Source organism: Drosophila bipectinata, chromosome 3R (genome assembly GCF_030179905.1).
Source record: "Drosophila bipectinata strain 14024-0381.07 chromosome 3R, DbipHiC1v2, whole genome shotgun sequence".
Classification (NCBI taxonomy): domain Eukaryota; kingdom Metazoa; phylum Arthropoda; class Insecta; order Diptera; family Drosophilidae; genus Drosophila; species Drosophila bipectinata.
In genome coordinates this window covers 4,334,643-4,358,624 of record NC_091739.1, presented here as the reverse complement: position 1 = coordinate 4,358,624, position 23,982 = coordinate 4,334,643, and the positions used below count along the sequence as shown (strand labels likewise).

Here is a 23,982-nt window from a genome sequence, read left to right as displayed (position 1 = left end):
AAAACTGAGTTCTTAATTGTGGAATAAAAAAAGGGGCAGTTGAACGACGCACGAGTTAAACGAGTTATTTACCTTGAAGCACTTGTATTTGTATCTGCCGGTGTCTGGACTCCTTGTTTACATACCTTTTGTATGCCTACGTGACAGTTTGAGCTCTTTGGGCTTAATTCGCACTCAAGTACGATGATAGGCTCGCCCCGAGGCTAAATTCCTCAGTCAGTCGCTCAGAATGTTGCATTTAACTTGGTACTTGGCTTGTGGAATGCTCCTGCATTTAATTTTCAGTAAAAGTGCGAACGGAGAGTTTTATTCTTCCGTGGATAGTTTACAGGATCTGGCTAAAGTGGAGGAGTACCTGATAAATGCCACTCATTTGTATCTGGAGGCACAGCAGGAAAAATTAGACATTTACAGGCGGTATTATATTATAAGTTCCATTTTAGGTTGATACCGTCTGTATTAATCATTTTATAATAAAAATGAGTTATTTTTTAGGTTTGTAGAACAAATCAAACAGGAACAGGAACAGGCCAGGTTTTTAAATAATTTGGACGACTACCTAGGACATCCGCTGCACTCTTTCAGATTTTTAAAGCGTTTAACTTACGATTGGGATTGGCTTGTCTTTGGTCCCATTGTCGACAATAAACCAAAAGAAGGTAAGTTTTGAATCCACGATTCTAATACCAGAGCTCCTAATCTAACTTCCCTAATCCTAATCTTAACTTAGAGTTTGAGAATTCTGTCAATGGTTTAATTGAAAACTGGGGCTATCCCAATAGCTCGGAGGTTCAAGGAGTTGTTAAAGGAGTGGCTAGACTCCAAAAGGTTTATAATCTCACCGCTTCAGATCTAGCGGATGGAATCATAAATGGCTTACTCTACGAAACACAACTGGATTGGAGGGATTGCTATGAAATTGGAGTTCAGCTTTTTGAAATCGGAGATTATTTAACATCTGAAGAGTGGCTGGAGGAAGCCTTGGTTCTAATAGAGGAAAACCTAGAACAGGAACACGGAGCTGTGTATAAATCCGATATTAGGGAATACTTGGAATTAGTTAATTTTGAGTTGGGCTACACCAAAAGATCTAAAAGCTTATTGAACGAAAGTTCCGCTCAGCTAACTCTTAAATTCTTGGAAAATTCAAAACGAAAGGAGATTCTGGCACAGGATGATTTCCCTTGGTTTGCCAATTATTCAAGACTTTGTCAGGGTAATCGATTGCTAGAAAAAAATGACAACATCCTTAATTGCTATTTGGATGGAGAACGACAAGCTTTCTTCATTCTGGCTCCATTGAAAGTGGAGCAAGTCCATCTGGATCCCGAAATTAACGTTTACCATGGACTGCTAAGCACCCAACAAATTTCCTCCATTTTCGCCGAGTCCAATAAAAAGGAAAGGATTCGGTCAGGGGTAGCTGGTGAAAATGGAGAAGATAGAACCGTTAAGGACATTCGTGTTAGCCAGCAGACTTGGCTGAACTATTCAACCCCAATTATGAAATATGTGAGCAGGATTAACGAGTACATTTCCGGCCTTACAATGCAAGGAGCTGAAGAAATGCAGGTGGCCAATTATGGAGTCGGTGGTCAATACGAGCCTCACCCTGATTATTTTGAATTTAATTTGCCTTCAGACTTTGAAGGCGATCGCATTTCCACCAGCATGTTCTATGTGAGTAATAAGTATACTTTTTAGTACCTAATTTAGATGTTTTCTACAGCTTTCCGATGTTCAACAAGGTGGCTATACAGTATTTCCCAACCTAAATGTATTTCTGCCTCCAGTCAAAGGCTCCATGGTGTTGTGGCATAACCTTCATTATTCGTTGGATGTAGATGCCAGGACATGGCATGCCGGATGTCCCGTCATAGTGGGTTCCAAAAAGAGTAGGTTATTCAATTACTTTATTCCATTTAGCATACTTTTCTTAACAATATTTCACAGTTGGCAACATCTGGATGCACTCGGGCTTCCAAACCTTCCGTCGACCATGTCATCCAATCTCAGATAGTCATAAATCACTGGCTTATCATAATTAATATTCTCTCTTACTTTTAATAAATTAAAATCTTATTTTTATAAATGGTCATAAGTTGTAGACTTTAGTCAAAGTCTCTAAAGGGTACTGAAATTTCATGGTTTCGCTGGAGATCGCAGGGCTTCACATTATGCTGATTCCGTTCTCGTATCCAAACATTGGCAACTACAATGAAAAGTTATTTTTCTTTAATGTTCAATAAATATTCATCAGGTCTACTCACTCCATTTGCTTCCTTGAAGGACAGGGCAAGCAGCATGTTTAGTGCGATAGTCCTGATCTCCCGACGCATGAAGATTGTACCAAAAGAGTAGACTTCCTTTTTCAGGAGTAACCAACAGAGGTAAAAAGGGAAAGGCAGTGCCACCTCCTGCCTCCACATCTGAGAGCTGGAAAAGTATATTATTTTTTTTTTGACATAATTATCAATTATAGATTATACCTACATAATATATTCCCGTGGCTATGCGGTTTCCTCTGTCGTCCCCCTCATCGTATACGTGATTTTCGGGGAAACTGTCCCAGTGGGGTTCGTAATGACCACCAATTCCATAATTGGCCACCTGCAGCTCTTCTGCATAGTGCATATCCAGGCTGGATAAGTCGCCGACATGGCAGCTGAGTATTTTGGTGGCTGCATTTCGCGAATAATTAAAGGAGGCCCCTTGACTGGTGCGGAAGGCAGCGGCCTGGGAGGCGCCTCCTCCTCCAATAGCATACACAGTAGATCTTTTGATTTTAGGTCTAGCCATTTTTTGGATGAACTCTGCTGTTTTCGAGCTAACCACTTGATGCACCTGAAACACCAAAGGCTCGTGGCTTAGCTCTTCCAACTTGAAAGGAGCATAGCCCAGTCGACTCCTTCGTAATCGACACCTCAGTTTTCGCTGTTTGGCCGGAGAAGGGTTCAAGTCTCCTCGGCACACCTGTTCATACATTTTAAACTCCCGGGACGCGTGGTAGTCCCCAGGTCGACGCGCCGTCAAATGAAGCAATCCGTTCTTATCCCCATCAGTTATTAATTCCTCTAATTGCTGACGGGTTTCCAAAAGGTGGCTTCGGTGCTCTGGTTCGATTGAGAGAACATGATTCACCAATCCAAGTGCCGTCTCATGGGCCCCCATTTCCCGATGATAGTCCACCACGGCTTCCATGAAATCCAGGGACGCAGACTCCTGGCCATAGCTCTGTTCTCCGAGCAACTGCATCGATTGTTGTAGCCATGGAACCGTGTGGTTGTAGTCCCTCAAGGCATAAAGGTGCTGGCCGAGAACAAAGCAGTCCTGCCAGGACATGGCAGTGCTAAAAAGAAATGAAAAACCAGCTATATTTTTTCGTCTCCTTTTAATTCCAATTTTTGAATTATTGAGTAACTTCCTTTTCCACTTTCAAAGCTTCCCCTGTCATTTAATAAGCTTGTGTTTTGCCAACATTTTAGCTCCCAAACTATAAACTTTCTGGCGGAAGAGGAAAACAGACGCATAAACCCAGTTGCTGTGTATTGTTCAAAATTTATAATAGGTTGTGTGAAAAAGTTGTGTCATCATTAACCACAACATTTGTACCTCAACATCTAACCAGAAAACATTTTAACAATTTGTTGGAAGCTCTGCCAGTCTTTGTACGTCAATGAATCACATTTCGGCTAGAATGAAAATGTGGGAACTAGGAACTCACCCATATTTGACTCCATTAAGAATGCCACTGGCCAACTCGGCCACATCAAGTTGGTAAGTCTGTTGCAACCGGGTCAGGGCAATGGCAGAGCCCACGAAATCATCCTGAGAGGGAAAGCTTAGGTTTGCCTTATGGCCGACCATATTTTCCAGGAAATCTGTAATAGTAAGGTTTTAGTTTTTATATTAATTCTTTTGTTATAGTGAGGTTTACTTTCACGACTCGTGTCTGCGGAAACACTGCTTTCGAAAGTCTCCCAGTCGCTATGTAATCGCTTAATTAACCGGAAAGCGTTTACCGGGTTGTTGAGGTAGTCATCGATGTTTTCGGCGGCACTCAGGTGCTCCGTACGGATTGCATCAATTTCGCTGGGGAGAAGGAAAAAAATTCAAAAAATAAGATCCCATTAATCAGACTCATAAACGCTGGGCAAAGCAGCATAACTAAAGGCATTTGCATTAATTAAGTTTGTTAGTTTGGACAAACTATAACCAAAAATTCTTCACGCTTATACACTGATAAAAAAGTTTTTAATTTTATATATCTTATAAAATAAAATTAAGCTACAAACCAGATTGGAATTTTAAATGCACTTATAAAAAGACACTTATAAACAGCATTTAATTCTCGTAGTGTCGGGCACCTGACTGAAACAATTTTTCAGAATTATGGTACAAAAAATACATTGTAGAAAAAATACATAAATACAGGTATCCAGGGCTATCGGTGGGTTACCTGTTTTGTATAATTAACGCATTTATTTTCACGCCTGTCTCCTGCAGTGAGGCTAATTTCAAGTCATTAAGATGGTAGCGTAACCATAATCTAAATCAGAAACAACACTCTACTAATTTTGGTTCAACTCTATTGTTAAATTAGTATTGTTTCAATGATTAAGTGGCAGATGTGTTTGCCAATAAATCTGCTTTATTTCAAAGAAGACGCCATGCACTTTGAACAATTGTTTACACGGTGAAAAAGTGTGAGACCTGTTCTTTGTTTATTATTGATCGACTGATTACTCATTTGGTTATAAATCGTATACTTTACATTTATCTAACGGTTCTCGAGAGCCAATGCAATCCGGTTTACCAAGTGCGAATGATAAACAAAATTAAAAATATTTATACAAATACGCGGCTGAGGCGATGATTGCACCATATTTTAGTATTCTAAATTTGCCAAGTCGATGACACTTATGGCCGAGCAACAAAATAAACTTAAAGCAATTGATTCTTAGATCCGACTGCAGATAACGGGGCTGGTAGCCATCGATAGCCTCTGATATGCAAATTCATATACATATTTCCTAAATGCCGCCAAATGTTCAAGACGATTGCCCAGCGATTTGTGCTTTATATGAGCCATTAATTAGTATAATAACCGGCGCGAATAAATCAAGCCAAGAAATAGGAGAAATTAGCAGTCCATAAAATAAAAAGAACCGCACCGTATCTAAACAAATAGCCTCAGTTAGCCTCAGACAAATCGATGGGCATCGAAGGCTCATAAAGTCCGTTTGCCATTCTCTTTTTGGTGCAACCGGTTGAATGGGGATACTAAAAATCTTCCAAATCGTAATAAAACAGAAGTTATCTAGAGTTTAATATGGCGATGTCACCTCTATCCCACACCATTTCAATTACCGACAAAAAAAACTATGAAAATCGCCCGCCCACCCGGAGTGCCCATTAGCATGGAATTTATGTGGGTGTTCCACCGCGCTTATGAAATGAAAAATTCATAATCTGTTGTCCGCTGACATCTGTCAATTGTTTTTTATTCAATTGAGAAATTGTATAAATATACATATTCCGTTGGAAATTAATTGGTTCTTCGAATTCCAATAGTTTTGTATGCAAAGTAAGAATCTAATTTGCATTTTTTTAAAGCAAACGACCGTAGGCCTATACTTAAAGCCAAAACCAGCCTGGATTAGTGGGCTCGACAAGAAACCAGTTAAACTTTCATTTTAGTCCAGGCTTTAAAATAGTTTATTACTAATGGAGGAATGATTAAAAAAAAAAGAGCATATGTTCTTGTATTCAGACAGGATTTGTTCACTTCTATTTTAAAGAGATGCATTTTTAATTTTTTTATTCTTTTACAATTTCAAGCATAAGCAATAATATTTTTTACAATTAACTCACCTTTGCAGAGCCAAAGCATGTTGATTTATCTCATTTACATAATTTTGTAATTCTTCCAGCAGCACTATCTCAGTTTTGAATAACTTTTCCAGACCCGAGGTGGAGCTGAAAAACTCTCCACGGCAGGATAATATGTGTAGCACAAAAAAAAGGACACTAATCACTCCGGACATATCTCTAGTTTAACCGAAAATGTTACCGGCTTTCAGATCGCGTCTAGCAATTCGCTTGCTGTTCCACCGGCGCTTCGTTAGAAACTGACTTTCAGTCGACGGCAAAAGCGACGATCTTTGTCCGATCTTCTAAAAAAAACACAACAAATAAAAAGCTCGAGGCGTACTGCGGGAGGTGATCAAGCAGTTCCAGTACTCGAATCAAATGGTGTGGAATCTCTGGTCAAAGAACTGCCCTTAGGGTTTTATTTCTGCATGAATAGCTGCGGCATAATGAGTACTTAACAAGAGGAGTTGGGGTCAATAAACTAGAAAGCTCACAAATTATTAACATTTACATAAGACAGAACTTCTGGCAGCTATTCCAAGAATCATAACATTTTCCCTAGGTGGTGTGTATTAAACATTTAAATTATATGACGCGAATTTCTCCCACTAATTACTTTCACTTTACTGCTAGCAGCAGTTGTCACTTCACAAGCTCTAATATTCAAATCACCCACAGAAACTTTGCCCGTGAACTTGTTTATGCAAATTAAGCCGGCAAAATGAATAGCAGTCGACTGGCTTTTTGTTTTCAGTTTTTTGGCTCAGCTTCAAGTCAACTCGCTTGGTTTGTTTTGAGTGGAATCGTAAAAGCACTCAACACACTTTTAACCCACTACAACCCCGAAACAAAAACCACATTAATCTGACTAGGAAATATCACAATCTTTATTTTATTATCTCGTACTCCAAGGAAACCTCATGATCCCGGAAAACATCGCAGGGCCGGGCAAAGGTCTGCGTCATGTCGTGGATCCAAACGTTGCCAACTGCAAAGATCAGGTCAAAATTGTTAAGTTCATTTCAAAGGTGAGCTCTGTAGCAGGTGGATGTGACTTGATGGCTCAATTGGAGACTCTTAAAGTGGTCTAACATTTAAAGTGATTATCTGACCGAAACAATTGCTGAGATTTTTTTAATTTTGTGATTAATGTTAATGCTTGAACTGGCATATGTAGCTCATTGTATTTTATTGTTAAATGTAGAATGCGTCGTTTTTTAAATAGTTTTCTTCAATAGATTCATGAAAAACAACACTTACTCCACTTACTGCCCTTTAGAACGGGACAACCGGCATGCTTGGTTCGGTAATCCATGTCCAAGGACCTGTGTAAATTGTACCAAAAGAGCACATTTCCCAGCTGGGGTTTGACTGCAAAGTCCAGAAAGGGAAATGCTGTAGCCCCTCCTTGCTCCACGTCTGAAAGCTGATTAAAAAGAGTTGGTAATTTATATACAACAAGAAACAAAAAAAAAATTACATAGAAAATGGCAGTGGCGATGCGATTTCCCTCCTCCGCAGGGTAATGATTTGGATCTCTGAAAAAGTCCCAATGCGGTTCGTAATGACCGCCCACTCCGTAATTGGCCACCTGGAGCTGCTCGCAGTAAGTGGTGTCCAGTCCGGTGGCATCTTTCAGATCTCTCAGCATTCCTTCCATGGTGGGGTGGGACTCGTACGCCAGCCAGGCGTTCTTGCTCACCCGAAAGGCAGACTTTTTATTTTGCCCTCCGGGTAGGGGGTTGACTGTAGACCTCCTCATCCGAGGAACTGCCATTTGGCGGAGGTCTGTGATCTTCTGAGGACTGAGCATGTCGTGGTACGTGACAACATAGGGGTCTAGGTTGTGTTCCTCCAGCTTTAGTGGTGCTAGCAGTCGAAACGGATGGCTTCCTCGGCTTAGCCGACACCTTAAACGTCGCTCCTGCCTCGGTGTAGGACTCACCTCGCCACGGCACACCTTTTCGTATTGAGCGAATTCACGAGTTAGCTGAAAAGGATAATGCAAAAATGAAAATTCAATGTGTCTAAATACAAAATATTCATTCTTTAGTAAAAATAAACTACTACCAACTACTGATACTAGTTCCACTAAATACTAATACTTTCCAATGTAACCCAGGTAACGATTGAAAATACATTTTCATAAAAATCTAAAAGGTATTTTGGTCGGGTGAGAATGCCTTAAGAAAAAAAAGTATTTTCTTAATAATTAAATTTAAAGTATAATTTATCACAAAATCACCGCCAAATTTATTTTATGAACCAAAATTACTCATACGCCCTGTTGTCATGCTTCATCTTAATTAACAAATTATCTATACCTTGCTTTTAGGCTTTAAGCTCGAATAAACCATGCGCTAATTAATTCTTTAATTCATTTCTACATGTTGTGGGATTTTTCAACTCACACTATATGAATCGGAGTGCCTGGGCAATAATGGGTCATCGGTCTCCTCCGGAAGTGCCACGCCTTTGTCGCCCAAGTGCCAATTCCGGATGCGTTTCGGATCGAACTGAAGAACCCGCTGGCTGAGCTCGTAGGCCGTGTCGAAGTCGCCTAAAAAATATAATCGAACTCGAATTAAACAGTGTCCCCAAAGCTTTGGCACTCATTCAATGCTCACCCAGTTGGAACAAACCCTTGGCGACCGTTTCCATTTTGTTGAGGGTATCGTAGTCGGGTCCGTTTGTGGGCGTCGAGTGGGCGGGGCTGCTGTGGCGCCGCAAACGCTCCATTGACTCCCTTATCCATACCTTGGTGTTGTTGTAGTCCTCCATTTCAAAGAGTTGTTGGCCGAGCTCGAAGCAATCCTGCCAACTCATGTCGGTGCTAAAAATAAAAACTAAAAATATTATTTATACAAAAATCGACTCGACGATACACTAGGTTGAAATAACAGAAGTCGGGCTTATTTGAATTTCAATGAAACAAAACTTTAAATAGCAAAACATGCATAGTTTCACGGTTTATGGGTAAATATAAAATCAAAGCATAAACTTGTGGGTGCTCTAAATCTGTTTTTTTAAATAACAGGTATCGGAAGTTTTATGAATGCATAAAGTATAATTTTCTGTGTTTATAATCAGGATATGAAATCTTATTATACCGACATGTTTAAGGAACCATGGATGAATGAAATATAAACTATTTCCAGAGCATTGAGACTTTCTGGGGAGGATTTGGAAATAGATAGGTTTGGGGCCGGGATTAGCTGGAATAACTCGACGTATTTTAAGCCTGGCTGGTTATTGCTTATTCGCCCCCGTCATCTCACCCGTATTTGACGCCATTCAGGATGCCTGCGGCTACCTGGGCCACATCCAGCTTATAGGTGCTCTGCAGGCGAACCAGAGCCAGGGCAGCTCCTTCTACATCCTCTTGGCTCGGAAAACTGAGGCCATAGCTACGGGTGGCATTAAAGACTGAGAAAGTACACAAATTAATTACTTCTACTAAACAAAATATAATGATACTAACTCATATCTTCGGAAATCTGCTGAACACGTCCTTCCATTAATGCCCAATCCATGTTGAGGCGCTTCATCAGCCGATAGACATTCACAGGATTGGTGAGGTAGTTTTCAGTATCCTTTGATGCCGATACATGCTCCTGTTCGATGGAGGACAATTCTCTGCCAGATTTAAAACGGGTTTTGGATTAGTAGTGTGTTAGGTGCCTACCAGTTTAACCGATTTATGACTCGTGTCGTCATAGGAGGTGACTTTGCATGCGCATACCCGTATTCCGACTTAATTAATTCTAATTTATGTGTGATTCTATATTCATAATAGTTTTTATGATCGCTGCGATAAGAAACAAAGCAGGCGAAATGGAATAAAACGAAAGCGAAATGCCACGATCACGCAGCAAACATGATAACCAATTTGATATTAATATTTTGGTCTTCTGCCAATACTGACTATCTTTCGCTAATGTTTGAATGACTTCTCTCTCGAGGAAGTGTCACCTATCTATCATCAGACTTGGTTCACACATTAAAAGTCGACACAATGTCTGGTACCCTCTTGTCTCATGTGTAAACTTTATAAACTAGTTCTCGAAAGGGGCATAAAAACTTTAATGGATTTGCTAACAACAATGGGTTGTAATTAAATTAGCATTGTTTTTATTTGAATACGAGATCTAGCTAAAAGTGTGTTTAATTTTGTAGGCTTTTGTATTTTGATTCTTTTAAAACTATATTATATTAGCTCTTATTCGGGATATCCTTTTTAAGGAAAAAACAGTATAACATTTTGTTTAAATGCAGGGTTATGCAAATTAATAAAAAATATTCCACGACACTTGAAACGTTTTCATTCTAATCAATGTTTTTATTTCATTTTTAAGACTACAGGATAATTTTTTGAATTATTTTCAAATATAGTAGTTTTTTTACTGATATCTGGATATTATATACATAATAACTATCCTTTTATAATTTTTGTAATTTCTGCCTTCGATTTCTAACTATAACACATTTTTTCGTCCTTCTACTTACCTCTCCAATTGCTGAACAGAGTTCTTAATAGTATCAACTTTAGATCTCAGGTTTTGCATTAGATAGTTCTCTGTTTTCAAAAGTTCCTCCAGACCGGTGATGGAAGAAAAATAATCCGAGGCAAGTGAACTGTGACCCCAACAGGACACAAGTCCCAGCAGTAGAAGTAATCTCATTCTCTATTAATTTAGTAAGTCTCGTTTGTAGTTATCCTTTATCAAATGCTTTCAAAAAAATGGTATCAATATTTTCTCTATTAATCCGTCGTCGTTCGCGTCTCGTGGCGAACTGATCGGATAGATCTTCGACGGATCTCGATTCTCAGACATCCCGGAGCGAGAATTAATTTCGCAAACTAGTTGCGGCTGGCCGTCTATGATTTGGAAGAAAACTGTTTTATTAGCCAGTTCTGTGCATGTTCCGAGAACCCAGCCGAAGCCGAAGAGAAGTTCGAGAATATCGAGCGTGTTTTATGGCTTGTTTTGTGCTGATTTACTGATGCTTATCGGCCGAACGAGCTCGTTTCGAATTCAGAATTCGATTCGGGCTTAGATTCGGATTTGCGGCTATTGTTTTTGGTCCGGATTGGAGCCGCCCGAGCATATTAATACGGGCTAATTGGTCTTTGATATTTAGCACTGCACTTCGCAACTTTTTTGGTTTAGCGACAGTGTTGGAAAATCGAGCGAATCTTTATGGCCAATTAACATTTCACATCCGACCGGTGCGACAGTTCCATGTTGTGGTTTATGGACCCCCGGCTGTGGCATTATTTATTCTATCCCCCCGGGGCTCCTCGGGCTGCCAATTTGGAGCAATGATTTGTTAATGAGCCAGCCGACGGAGTCTACTATAATTCACGATGTTTTGATTTGCAATCTTGGATCGTTGATTTATCGACTTCAGAGGTGGTCAACACTTGTTTTATGGCCCACCAGTGAGCTCTGCTGTTTCACCAGCTTCCACTTAACAACAAACACCAAACAAAAACAGAAAAGCCGCAGATGGCTCACAATTATGGATCTCATTCAAGCCGAAATGCCTCCCATTTCGCTTTTGTTTACCCAACCCATTCACATCGCCGACCACTCCCCACGGCCAATAACGCAATAAAAGGCTGATTTTTAATCAAATGCCAAGGCCAACTTTATTTCAGTCCCCCGCAGCCAATTAATGCATACATATGTACGTAACACGCATCGTGGAAAGCCCTCGTGGAAAACTCTCGCATCAATTTCCCCGACAGAGTCAACTGAGTCCTGTCCATGCAGCTGCATTTGCAATTGAAAGGAATACAAATGAAAATGAAAACGGGTTACAGTATAGAGTCGACTATAAGATACCCTGGATTTTGAGTATTTTCATATACATATACTATTTTTCATACCACATCATAGGGATATATGTATATTACTTGTGATATTTAGAACCTTTCGGGTTTAAAAACTAATTAGGAAAATAATACTTTCTTATGTAATTAGCTCTTTTAAAATTATAATATTTGAAATAGTTTATGTGATATACCCTACAGAGTATCTTAAGTCGACTGGCATCATAAGTACATATATGTACAAAAAAATGCCGCTGGGCTGAAAATCAAATCCTGTCACGCACTTTCCGCCAGAATACTTACAAACTTGGAAACCCAAAAGCACCGGACATACAGCATGCTGACTGCGGTAGTCCCACTCCGGTTCGGTGAGAGATACGCCGGAGATGCGTGTACGCCAGTAGAGCACCGAACCACGTGGGACATTCACGCCGAGTTCCAGTTGGGGGAAGACCAAGGCACCTCCCATTCCGGGGTCTTGCAACTGAAAAAGGCCGTGATGAGCCAAAAATTAATTAGCGACACATTAGTCAATTAATTTGGCAGCCAGCGCGGGAAACCACGTACTTTCAGCAGACCACGTGCCACATGTCCCGGATTATCCTCCAGCCGGGTGGTGGAGTGTTCGTGGCTATGACGACGTGCCTCCCACGCTGGGTCCTGGGCTCCCACATCGCTGTCAAGGTGATGGCGAATGCTTCTCAGCTTCTTCTGGGCCAGCTTAGAAAACTCCAGAGGCTGGTAGCCAGTTCTACTACCCTTCTGCTCATCCACAAGCTCCAGCAATTGATCGGTTTGCTTCTGGGTCATCACATCGTGATATAACACCACATAAGGGTCTGAACTTAGGGGTTCCAATCTATATGGCTGGAGGAGGGTCCATGGCGTTCGTCCTTCAAAATGACACTGACTGAAGCGACTTCCTATTGTTGGTCCTTGGGTTGCCCCGCGGCAGAGTTCCTCGATGAGCAACTGCTCTGCTGACTTAGTTTTCTGAGAAAAATATTTTTAAATTACTTGAGGGCATCTCGAATTCAAATATATTTAAATTTTTACTGAAAGTTTTGCTTTTTCAGGCTTAGGTAGAACTTATCGAGAAATAAATATCCTTCTTTTTAAATTTATTATATAACCCCCCTAAAATTAATTTATTATTGTTGACAGCTTTGAAATGCGTACTACAAAGGATTAGAAACATTTGCTTTTATGTTCCAGAAAGGCGTTACCTTTGCCTGCAAAGTTCTTCTCTTTTTTAAATTACAGGCTTAACCTGAAAGTTAGTCCTTCACTTACTTGCGTCTTTGCCTTTGACTTTTGTGTCTTTCCCGCGGGCAAATCCTTCTTGGCCAGACGTTTCTCAATCTTGGCCTTGGCTTTTAGAACGCTTTGGTTCATCGGAAACAGAAGCAGCAACTCCTCGGCAGCTGTCAGAGCCCGGGTAAGTTCACCTAAAACGGGAAAAACCTTTTTAAAAAGGCTAAAAAATTGCATTTAACCCTGAGGTGTAGCAACCTGCTTTGTATTCCATGTTTAGTTGTTCCTCCAGAATCTGGACTCGACCATTTTCCCGCTCCTTCGTGTGGTCCGTGGAGTTTTCAGTGGGCGACGGCAGCTTGTTCATGGCTGTTTCCAGCCAAAATCTAGCCACAGAGGACTCTGAATTGCGCGCCACTTCCAGGCAGTCGCCCCAGGACATTGCCGAGCTATAAGTATGCAAACAATTTTTGATTGCTTTTCTTGGCTCCTCTTTGTTAGCATTTTTTCTTATTTCGGTTGTCTTACCCCATTTTTATGCCATTGACTAGACCCAAAGAGAGACTGCTGGGCTCCAAGTCATAGACCGACTGAAGATGCAGGAGACTGCTCAACGATTCCTCATACTCCTCGTCGGTGGGCAGAGCCAGGTCTCTTTGGCTGAATTCCTCATTCACACCCAGTTGATCCGTGGCGTTTGCCATTTGCTCCAATCTGGGCCAAACACTTTCGAAACGTTTCAGGATAGTGAGGACATTCAAGGGATTCCCCATGTACTCCTCGACGCCATCAGGGTCTACCTGGCGGTGAATCTCAGCAATGCCCTCCGTCTCCCTTCGAATCTCCTCTATCTGTAGCTCCAGCCTCTCAATATAATCCCTCAGTTCATCAATAAGCTGTGTTTCCGTGACCAAGAGAGACTCCAGTTGCTCTTCACCTTTAAGAGAACTTCCACAAGCCATCGAAGTCATCAGCATAAGCTGGCATAGGCACAGAAACCCATACAACATTTGCATAATTAGCCAATGGTTTTTTTGTGATTCTTGTTCTGTATTTCTCTTATGCCCTCGGGTCAATGACAAGGGATTTTTTGTATAAAATCTTTGGTTTAAACACAGAACATGCGACCGAACAGCTTGGACGAAGTTACTAAACTGACCCCTAGAATCATAACATTAGAGACTAGATGTTGGTTTTTTTCTAGAAAGTGGTTTGATCAGGTTTTTTTACAATAATTATCTAACATTCGTGGTAGTCTATTTATTATTTGTAAAGCTTTATTAATATTCAAATAATTTTATTTGTTAATGTTCTTTTAAAAGATTAAAGTCTTGTTATTTGTTATTTATGTTCGAATTGCAAAAATCTTCCTTCATCGCTGCTAAGTCCACAGGGACGTTTAAAAACCTGAGTTCCTTCATGAAACCATTCATTGCAAACTGAAAATGTTTGAGAATAAATGAAATATGCAGGAATTAAGCATTTTGTGAAACATACTCCATTTGGATCCTTTGAGAACGGGGCAGCCAGCATGCTTAGTTCTGAAATCCTTGTGCAGAGAACGATGAAGGTTATACCAAACCAAAAGGCTGCCTTTGACAGGCGGGACGGCCAGGTGGAGAAACGGAAAAGCAGTTGCTCCGCCTAAGGCCACATCGTTAATCTGAAAATTAAACATCGTATGCCACAATTCATTTTTTTAAAGCTCAACTAACTTACATAAAAAAGTGCAGTCATCAGACGGTTTCCTTTCCAGCCAAATACTTTCTGGGGCTCCTAAAATGTATTTTTATTTACATATCTCGCCGAACTGATTTACAAACTTACTTCCACAAAATCGAAATGCGGCTCGTATTGCCCTCCAATGCCATAGTTAACCAATTGCAGGGGCTCTGCACTCTCTGTGCTCAAGCCTGTGATATCCTCCAGCCGTTGCTTGATTTTCGAAAGCCAGGGATTTTCGTTGTACCAGAGCCAGGTATTAGCACTGGTGCGAATATCAGAAGTGGTGGCATTTTGGGATTGGCCCACTCTAGAACGCACCATGCTGCCCAAGCCTTTCTCAATGATTTGCTCCATTTCACTTGGATTTATGGCCTGATGGTAGTAGGCCACATACGGGTCCAGGTTGAGTTGCTCAACTTTAAAGGGAGCCAGACGATAGAAGGCCACATTCTGGTGGCTGAACATGCACCTGAGTTTCCTCTGCTCTCGAGGAGATTGCCGGAGCTCTCCTCTACAGACTCGTTTGTAAAGTTGATAGCTCTCCTTGGTCTCCTGAAATAAAAAACACTTTTTAGCCCCCTTGTGGCTTACTTTTATACTCATACAAACCTTATTATTTGGCTCAGGCAAAGCTACTGGGATTCTGGGACTATGATTACGTTCTTTGGCCAATATAGCTTCATAAACAACTTTATTTCTTAAAGCCTCTTCGTGGTCAGATTCCTGTTCCAAAATCTCATTATTCAGCTTGTTAGCTAGTTTAAGGTTTCCCAAGTGGTAGTAAGCGGGTATTAGCTTTTCCAAAATCTCCACGTCCGTGACATTTGGTGAGATCAAATCCGAAGAATCATCATTAATTTTCTTTCTGGCCTCCAACAGCCATTCTGAGCCATAGAAGTACTCTTGCATTTCGCACAGATTCTTTCCCAATTCTAGACAATCGCTGGCACTTAGGGAGATATTCAGATGATTTTTTTCTCCAGCAAGAACTCCATTGGCTAACTGAGATGTGGGTAACTGGTATATATTTTGCAGGCGAAGTAAACCACGAGTGGCTCCCTTAAGATCCTCAGCATTGGGTCCTTTGAAATCGATCGTTTTCAGGCCCCCGCTTAAAGAATTCTTATAGTCCTCGAGGTTGGTTGTATTGAAAATTGGCTCGAAAACGTTAAACTTCCAATCGTAGACCAGACGTCGAATTGTGGTAAAAGCATTCAAGGGATTTCCAAAATAATCGCCAAGATCGTCGTTATCAGGTTGTAGCTCCTCTACTTGATCTAGAAATCTTTAAAGAAATTGGAATTTTTATTTTAAAAAAGTTTTCATTCATTTAACCTTTTAATATTGTCTTGTTCTCGTTGTGCCCTATCAAGATATTCCTCGAACTTTTCCACAATGAAGGCTTCCACATCTAGCAGTCGCTCTAGTTCACTTGTAGCTGAATAGTAATCTCCATTTACTGAGACCAGGTAGAAGCTGATATAAAGTATTAAAAAAATGGAATGTTTTCGGGACATTATCACTGCTCTGAGTTTGAAAAGTTACTAACCAGAGAATCCAAATGAAGGAGTCGAGACTCTTGGCTGGGAGCGCAGCTAAGTAAACATTTATACAGTTGGAGTTGTTTTTTGGGCATTTCTAGTATGGAGTGGGGCAAACGTGAAAGTAGGTGGCTTTAAAGAACATTCACAAAACGAGAAATACACGCTTATTGTATTACGAACGAGTTGACACAAGGATGTTTGCTTTGGAGATCAGACGAATCATTTGGGATCTAAGTTGGTTAATAACAATATATAAAGCAACATTGTAACATCTTAACAATAGTTTTTATAATTTTAGCAAAAGCATGAAATACTAGAAAATGTATTTAAACCATAAAAAATCGTATTAAAGACATGGTGATTTTTCAGATTTCAATACTTTTTTTTAGTACAGATAAATTTTCCATAATGTCAAGAACTCATAAAATATTTTCACTTTTTTCTTTATTTATTTGTTTTATTATACAAGGCTGCCGAAATTCTACAAATAATAACTATGCAATGTCGGTTTACGATCTTAAAAACCTTATAGTCTTGGAGGAGTACTTACTTGGTGTCTTGGACCGATTTAGGCAAGAACTGCAGTACAAAGTTATAACAATAGAGAAGTATGTGATTATTTTTAACAATGAAATAATAAACCAAATTCAATGACGATTTTTTTTTCTTTTTATTAGTTACTTGGAGATGACAAAGAAACGAAATAATTCATTAGAAATTAATAAGTTTGCATTTAATTTTGAAGAAAGTGTTCCCATCGTGCGCCGTTTATATTTTGATTATTCCCGTTTAGTGGCCTTCCTTGACAATAATTCTTGGGATGGTGAGAAAGACCTTTTTTTTGTCCAAAAGTGTGCAACGCAGTGAAGGAGACATCTCCGACCATATAAAGTATATATATTCTTGATCAGGATCACCTCCTGAGTTGATATGAGCATGTCCGTCTGTCCGTCTGTCTGTTTCACCGCAAACTAGTCTCTCAGTTTTAAAGCTATCGTCTTGAAACTTTGTACACACCTTTCTTTCCTTTGCACGCTGTATATAAGTCGGAACGGCCGGGATCGGCCGACCATATCATATAGCTGCCATATAACTGATTGATCGGAAATGGTATAACTTTGGTGTTTTTAGAGTTAGAGAGTTCAAATTTGACAAGAAAGCTATTTTTGGCAAAATAATACGACATGCCAAATTTCGTAAGGATCGGCCGACTACATCCTATAGCTGCCATATAACTGAACGATCGGAAATGACCCAACTTTCGTGTTTTTGAAGATAGAAAGCTGGAACTTGGTACAGATTATATTTTTGGTCAGTTGATCCAATCTACCAAATTTCATAAGGATCGATATATATCCGGTTTTAGCTGCAAGGGTATATAAACTTCGGCTCCGCCCGAAGTTAGCTTTCCTTTCTTGTTTTTAAGTAAAGTTAAAATAAAAAATTGGCTTTTAGTTTGTATTAAGGCTATATACGATCAGGAACCAAAATTGCCAACAAAAAAAGATTTAATAGAGACAACGAATGGATTGTATATCATGCAGAGCGTTTACTCAATGAAGATTTCCAAAATGGCGAAGGGCATTTTTCAAGGAGTGGACTACAAGTGGGTAATATTAAATTCAATGTTTTAATATATTTTAATATTTTATTTAGTTCCTCACTCAATGCCTTTGAGTGCTTTACCATGGCCATGTTTCTGGAAGAATTGGATGAATTGATTTATGCCAAGCAATGGCTTGAAGTTTCGCTGGATTTCTACATGAAAGATACAGTTAATAGAGATTTATATGCAGAACTTGGATTCTCCTCAATTATGATATATGAACTATACGCATCGGTCTTGCATCGTTTGGGTAACGGTAGAGACAACCTAACAGTTAACGATACCCTTAGGTCACTTAATCCTGAAGGTTTTGGCATTGAAAAGGATCAAATACAGGAACCAGATATGGTAAGATTTTGACAAGAATTTTTTTTTATTTACCTTTTCATTAGATTTTAGAAAAAGAAAATTGGGAGGCCTATACAACGTTTTGCTCAACAGAAAACCGTCCTTCAAAATCTAATCTATACTGCTTTTATAAAAGAAACACTTCACACTTCTTGTATCTGGCACCTCTTAAACTTGAGATCCTGTCCCTTAATCCATACATGGTGTTCTACCACGATGTGATTTCCGACAACGACATTTTCCTCATAAAGGTGGAGGGTCAAAAGAATCTGACAAGAGCACGTACTTTTAACTTAAAATCGAATAATCGGGAAGAAGATTCAGGCCGAACGACTAAAGTTGGTTGGTTGGATAATAATAGTCTGGCTATTGTGCAAAAAATGAACAAACTTGTAGAGGATATGACAAACTTAGACTTGAGCTCGTCTGCAGTTTATGAAGTTCTCAACTATGGAATCGGAGGATTCTATGGGGCTCATGTTGATTATTATTACGACGATGTAAGAAATTGAATACCAACCTGATGTGTTAAAAATATTCGATTACAGTTTCAGAAAAACGATGAATTTTTGGACGATCGCAAAGCGACTATTGTGTTCTATGTAAGTAAATGTATATTTCTGATTATCGAGAACTTTTTACTGTAATAATGAAATAATTACATATTAGTTAAGTGATGTGACTCAAGGGGGAGCTACGGCATTTCCAGCTCTAAATATATCAGTTTTTCCCAAAAAGAGATCTGCCCTAATGTGGTACAATTTGGATAACAAAGGAAATGGTATTCCAAATTCTATCCATACCGCTTGTTCCACTGCAGTGGGCTCCAAATGGGGTAAGAATATTTATTTTAAAAAGGAATAATACTTGGCTAATAATATACATTTTTCACATCCATCAGTTATGATTAAGTGGCTTACTCAAGCTGCACAGATGTTCAGGAAGCCCTGTTTAAAGGAAGTTTAAATTTTTTTATTTTTTACCAGACCGTTTAATTCTATTAAGTTTAACGATAATATTTGTCACGCTGATTCATCGTCAGTTTAAGTGTGTACTTCAAACAGTAATGCAGTTGTTTTTTAAAGCCACTATATTCTTAGTGGCTCTTAGTTTTCCCGAAGGGACCTACACATCGGTTTTGGATGACTACAAAGATCTGGATGCAAAAATCCGAAGCCATTTAAGGGACTATTCTGGGATCTTGAATAAGAAAATCAGAGTGCTGGATCAGTATAATCTTATAGAAACTTAAATGGAATCTTAAAAATAAAGCCCTTATTTGTACTAGTTATCTTGCTGAAAGACGAAGTAAACTGAAGAGTGTGGGATCTGACCCAGAGGTCTATTTTTCTAATCCTATTCATGCGTACTCCATGATACACCACTTGCACTATTACTGGCCGCTTTGGCTAGAATCAATGGAGGAATCACCGGGCAAAGGTTAGTGTTTTTGTTTTGTAAAACGCTTTAGTATCTCTACCAAAAAAGTTTCTTCCCATAGAATTAATAGCTCAACTTAAGAGACTTTTAACGCAGATTTCTAATGCAAAAGTCGCCCAGAATAGGCTGGGATGGTTTCTTCATCTACAGATAGCGATGGATATGAAAAATGACCTAAGAGAAAATTTATTTAATCTCAACCATGAATCCTTTAATCTACTGGATGCTCTAGAAATAGGAAAGTTTGCCCTTGACAAAGAGAAATTCGAAATTGCTGAAAAGTGGTTGGGCTCAAGTCTCAAAAATATAAAAGAACTTAATCCAGTGCAACAGGATGTCTTCAACATACTCGGAGCTCCTACTGAACAGCAAGTGCAACAGCTACATGAGGAAGCAATTTTAACAACTAAAATTAAAAATAAATCAAGCGTGACCAAATAGTTTAGATGCAATACAAAAAGTGTAAAATTAACCATTTCAGATAACATAATAAATTTTGATAACATAATGAATGCTTACTATTAATATTAATATTATTGTTTTTAGATAATCTAAAATGGAATGTATATATTTAAAATGGCAATGGCCATTTTTGCAAATGACAAAAAAATATAAAATGGTATGTATATATTTTTCAAGAGTTATAAACGGTATGGAACATAAATTATTTAAATGGAAATCAAACCCATTAAAGACGGTGGGAAGTTTTGTTACTAGTTTTTCTTTACAGTGACATATGCAGTCGGATTGGATAAACTGACAATCATCATTTATTAAAGTCTTAATTTGTTGGCTGTAAATTAGCTGTCATTGAAAGTTTTTGAATTTTAAATGCACTGTATGTTTATTAAATGCTTTTTTAAAATATATTTATTATATTATTCATAAGTAAACTGTTTACATTGATTACATAAAGCTAAAAAGGTAATGGAGAAATTTTAGATTTGTAACAAGGTTGCCGAAACTCCTGGCCCATATCGGTCACCCACTTAGTCATGACTGAAAATATTGAATAAATGAAAATATTTAATCGAAAAAATTGTTCATCAAACTTACTCCACTTTGAGCCTACAATAACGGGACATCCTGCATGCTCAGTCCTCTTATCCTCGTTGCCCCAATTGTCCAAATTATACCAAAATAGTGCTGACCCAGATTGAGGATATACGGTGAGGTTAAGTTTTGTAAAAATTGTGGCGCCTCCCTGCTTCACATCACTTAACTGAAGGAGAGTAAATATTAAAAACAGGGCTTTATAGCTTAAAATATTATTTATACCCAAAATATAGTAGTGGCAAAACGATCATCTGTTCCGTTGAAACGATCCTAAAATGGAGTAAATTAGTTTTTAACTATTTGCATGGGATCTGTAACTTACAGCATCCGTAAATACCGGATCCACGTGGGGTTCAAATAGACCACCGATTCCATAGTTAATCACTTGGTACATCTCCGAAGTAGCCATTTCAAGGCCCGTGGCATCACCCACTAAATTGGTTATTCTTTCAGTCAAACTGTGATTCGAAGGAGCCCACACTGACTTTGATGTGCGATACGAATCAACACTATAGGCGTTAGTGGTGTAATTTATTACAGTCGACGCTATTAGGTGTTTCTTGCTCATTGTGCGAATTTTTGTGAGTTCCTTTTGGGAAACCACATTATGGAAAATAACGATATACGGGTCCTTGGAAAGTAGTTCTGTTTTGATAGGTGCCAAGCGTAAAAAGGGCGAGGTTTTGGTGTTATATACACAATATAGACTGAAATTTTTCGGAACCTCACAACGGCCATTACAACATCCGGGCATATTGGGGTCCTCTCCTTCTTCTTTTAAACTAAGCTTTGAGTCGTTGTTGAGGGGTTCAGGTTTGGAAAGCATCTGGTTCTCTAATTCCTGATAATTTTTAAATATTTCTGCATTGGGGGGATGATGTTCAATAGCATTCCTATATATCTCTAAGGCATGTTTCGTTTCATCTACATTGAACAAAGGTACATGAAATATAGATATGTAAAATTATTTTTCACCCACTTTGTTGGAGCAGCGAACACGCCAATGAAATGTACAACTTTTCCACGTCAAAGCCTCTTATTAACTCCAGTTCTGGCAGTTTTTCGGTAAATTCAAACATTTCTGTTGCGGCTAAAGTCCATTGTTTAGCATCCACCCACAAAGATTGATTCATTAAATGATGAGCCATGGCAATAGAGTCCAAATAAGAAAATGTGGAGCTAAAATAAATAATTTATGAATAACTTTGATTTACGAAATGCATGTCAGACTTACTTGTACTTAACACCATCTAGTAATCCTGCGGAAATATCCATTGCTTTTAACTTGTAGACCCTTTGCATTCTTTTTAAACCTTCGGAAGCGTCTTCAAAATCCCAGCTTTGTGGAAAATATGGTTTCATAGACTTTATGTAGTCAACATATTCTGAAAAAGAGCCTTATGTCTTGGATTAAACGTAATAATTATTTTACAAACCCGAAGCAACTGGTTTTTCAATAAATAATTGCCACCTCAACCAATCTGCCTGCATATGATGTAAAACGGAATAGGTTTTCAGGTAATCCCATGCAGTATTTTTCTCGTTGTGTCTTTGGGCCATCAGCTGAACACCCCTTTAAAACTTACAGCAATATAAGCTAATGCAATAAAAGTTAACCCTTATAAGTTACAGCCCACCGTTTTATAGTGTTAGCTTTCTGCATGAGAGCCTCTGCATATTTCTCCAAATTCAAAGCCAGTCCCTCCTCCAGTTCTAATAACTCATCCATATTAGCCACGGATCGGGAAACACGTGTATGAACTGTAAAGTTGTACTGTTCAACCAGTAGGCATTGATAAAGAGGCAATAATAAAAATATTCCGATTAATAACTTCATTGTTTACAAGTTATATTTAAACTATGGTAAATAAAATATACTATTTGTACAGCCATAAAATAACTCATTAAAAAAAAATATTCGTTTTACTGTGCTATTTAGTTCTGGGTTTTAAGATTTGTTTCCCCTTACTATGACTTATATGATTTTGTAGTTTTAATAGACTTGCATTATTGGGTTGCCTTTTTAGCAAATGCTCCAAAAATTTAAAGACCTCGGTTTTTTTCTAAAAAAAAATCAATTTTTTCAAATTGTTCACCGAAACACCAATTTTTTTATTTTGTTCTTGAAGAATATATAATATATTAATTTGAAGTATACACCCAATAAAGCTAAAGGTGTTTTCATAGATTCCTGAAGTTTGGTTTGTCCATTAAGGAAATTGTAATGTGCAGTAAATCCTCTGCTTTCGGGTAATCTTGAAAAAACCATTTTTTGATTTACCATACATTTTCACAAAAATGTGCAAGATTTGATTACGACTTTCCCTAGGGGGCAGCCTTTGTTTAGTCGTAAAAAGTCGAGTGCATCTCGCAGCTCCAAACAATATTAAGAAGGATATATACCAATTAAACATTGACTCACCGTTTCATCTTAAAGGCAATGCTTCAAATGAACCCAGTCCGACTACGTATGGTGAATAAGAAAAAAGCTGTTCACAGCACTCGATGCAAAAAACTTTTCATTTTCCGCATCAATATGAAATTTTGCGTTGTCACGTAGCGCTTAAAAAAATTAGTAATATTTGACGTAGTCGCGAATTAAGGCCCACTCATCGTTAATTGTTTCAACTTTGGTTGTTTGTTTTCCTATTGAAACTTCGATTATTATCCAACAATTTTTTTTTTTAAATTCATCACCTGCAATGGATTTTAATAATTTCTTGTATTATCTTTTCATTATCCAAAAATATAAATGAGAACAGAAGGAACCTTTTTTTCGTTTCTTCAACACTCTTTGTAGGGTTAGTTGTTTTGTATTTGTAAAAGATGGGTTTTATTTAATTTTCTATAAGGCATGGTTTCCGGAGCTCTTGTCCTTCGTCATATATCCATTACTAAAACATTAAAATAAAAGTGAGAAAATAATTTTATTATAAAGTTTACTTGTAAATTTTATTTTTTAAATTTTTATATGTAGCTTATATTGAACTCCTAAGGACTTCTAAGGATTATCTGTGGATTGTATCCAAAAAGCGTCATAATTTTGCTTACCAAATTCTGATAATCTGCATAAAGTTTTGCATCGTAAGAATTCTTTAGGGCATCTTGATCTATTTTTTTGAATAAAGTATGCTCTTTCTTAGTTGATTTAAACTGTTTTACTCACTCTGCTTAACCCTAAAAAGTGTCAGTACTTTGTCGTGGTAGGTCCTCTCAACAATTGTAACTCTGGCTGTGAACTGTTCCGTTTCAAGAGCTTAAGTTTGGTTGTGATCCATTCCTTGGCATTCGGATATCTT

General features: G+C 38.5%; 7 protein-coding genes across 9 annotated transcripts; 2 read left to right on the top strand and 5 right to left on the bottom strand.

Moving 5' to 3' along the window:
* Positions 1-237: 237 nt before the first annotated feature.
* Positions 238-2,048, top strand: LOC108127991 (prolyl 4-hydroxylase subunit alpha-1-like). The gene is made up of 5 exons (XM_017245340.3): positions 238-417; positions 496-659; positions 731-1,680; positions 1,730-1,895; positions 1,954-2,048. The coding sequence occupies exons 1-5, from the start codon at positions 263-265 to the stop codon at positions 2,046-2,048; spliced, it is 1,530 nt and encodes a 509-aa protein (XP_017100829.2). The 5' UTR covers positions 238-262.
* Positions 1,889-6,113, bottom strand: PH4alphaMP (prolyl-4-hydroxylase-alpha MP). The gene is made up of 6 exons (XM_017245541.3): positions 5,875-6,113; positions 3,938-4,092; positions 3,725-3,881; positions 2,494-3,349; positions 2,271-2,436; positions 1,889-2,212 (listed from the first exon to the last, which is right to left on the bottom strand). Exons 1-6 carry the CDS (start codon positions 6,045-6,047, stop codon positions 2,112-2,114), a joined length of 1,608 nt encoding a protein of 535 aa, XP_017101030.2. The 5' UTR covers positions 6,048-6,113; the 3' UTR covers positions 1,889-2,111.
* A 640-nt stretch (positions 6,114-6,753) lies between these two features.
* On the bottom strand, positions 6,754-10,816 carry PH4alphaNE1 (prolyl-4-hydroxylase-alpha NE1). The gene is made up of 8 exons (XM_043212374.2): positions 10,381-10,816; positions 9,356-9,510; positions 9,153-9,300; positions 8,502-8,707; positions 8,286-8,434; positions 7,355-7,864; positions 7,135-7,300; positions 6,754-6,862 (listed from the first exon to the last, which is right to left on the bottom strand). Exons 1-8 carry the CDS (start codon positions 10,554-10,556, stop codon positions 6,762-6,764), a joined length of 1,611 nt encoding a protein of 536 aa, XP_043068309.2. The 5' UTR covers positions 10,557-10,816; the 3' UTR covers positions 6,754-6,761.
* Positions 10,817-11,515: 699 nt separating this feature from the next.
* LOC108128141 (prolyl 4-hydroxylase subunit alpha-2) lies at positions 11,516-14,099 on the bottom strand. Its single transcript, XM_017245543.3, has 6 exons — positions 13,493-14,099; positions 13,223-13,413; positions 13,004-13,158; positions 12,278-12,703; positions 12,014-12,194; positions 11,516-11,651 (listed from the first exon to the last, which is right to left on the bottom strand). The coding sequence occupies exons 1-6, from the start codon at positions 13,978-13,980 to the stop codon at positions 11,629-11,631; spliced, it is 1,464 nt and encodes a 487-aa protein (XP_017101032.2). The 5' UTR covers positions 13,981-14,099; the 3' UTR covers positions 11,516-11,628.
* Positions 14,100-14,245: 146 nt separating this feature from the next.
* Positions 14,246-16,474, bottom strand: PH4alphaSG1 (prolyl-4-hydroxylase-alpha SG1). Of its 2 annotated transcripts, XM_070280970.1 has the most exons (7): positions 16,239-16,474; positions 16,025-16,165; positions 15,299-15,966; positions 14,792-15,241; positions 14,684-14,740; positions 14,462-14,627; positions 14,246-14,403 (listed from the first exon to the last, which is right to left on the bottom strand). In XM_070280970.1, the coding sequence occupies exons 2-7, from the start codon at positions 16,098-16,100 to the stop codon at positions 14,306-14,308; spliced, it is 1,515 nt and encodes a 504-aa protein (XP_070137071.1). In that variant the 5' UTR covers positions 16,101-16,165; positions 16,239-16,474; the 3' UTR covers positions 14,246-14,305. The 2 variants fall into 2 exon arrangements, with proteins under 2 accessions (XP_070137071.1, XP_070137070.1); XM_070280969.1 differs by lacking the exon at positions 16,239-16,474 and having other exon boundaries at positions 15,299-15,974; positions 16,025-16,228.
* A 159-nt stretch (positions 16,475-16,633) lies between these two features.
* LOC108128142 (prolyl 4-hydroxylase subunit alpha-1) lies at positions 16,634-20,135 on the top strand. Of its 2 annotated transcripts, XM_043211865.2 has the most exons (10): positions 16,634-16,841; positions 16,911-17,056; positions 17,689-17,839; positions 17,890-18,187; positions 18,232-18,687; positions 18,736-18,789; positions 18,857-19,022; positions 19,089-19,417; positions 19,476-19,627; positions 19,689-20,135. In XM_043211865.2, exons 1-8 carry the CDS (start codon positions 16,642-16,644, stop codon positions 19,151-19,153), a joined length of 1,536 nt encoding a protein of 511 aa, XP_043067800.2. In that variant the 5' UTR covers positions 16,634-16,641; the 3' UTR covers positions 19,154-19,417; positions 19,476-19,627; positions 19,689-20,135. The 2 variants fall into 2 exon arrangements, with proteins under 2 accessions (XP_043067800.2, XP_070137081.1); XM_070280980.1 differs by lacking the exon at positions 18,232-18,687.
* A 97-nt stretch (positions 20,136-20,232) lies between these two features.
* On the bottom strand, positions 20,233-22,544 carry LOC108128021 (prolyl 4-hydroxylase subunit alpha-1-like). Its single transcript, XM_017245379.3, has 8 exons — positions 22,321-22,544; positions 22,120-22,256; positions 21,918-22,068; positions 21,663-21,862; positions 21,006-21,607; positions 20,906-20,953; positions 20,684-20,849; positions 20,233-20,626 (listed from the first exon to the last, which is right to left on the bottom strand). Exons 1-8 carry the CDS (start codon positions 22,518-22,520, stop codon positions 20,544-20,546), a joined length of 1,587 nt encoding a protein of 528 aa, XP_017100868.2. The 5' UTR covers positions 22,521-22,544; the 3' UTR covers positions 20,233-20,543.
* Positions 22,545-23,982: the final 1,438 nt, after the last annotated feature.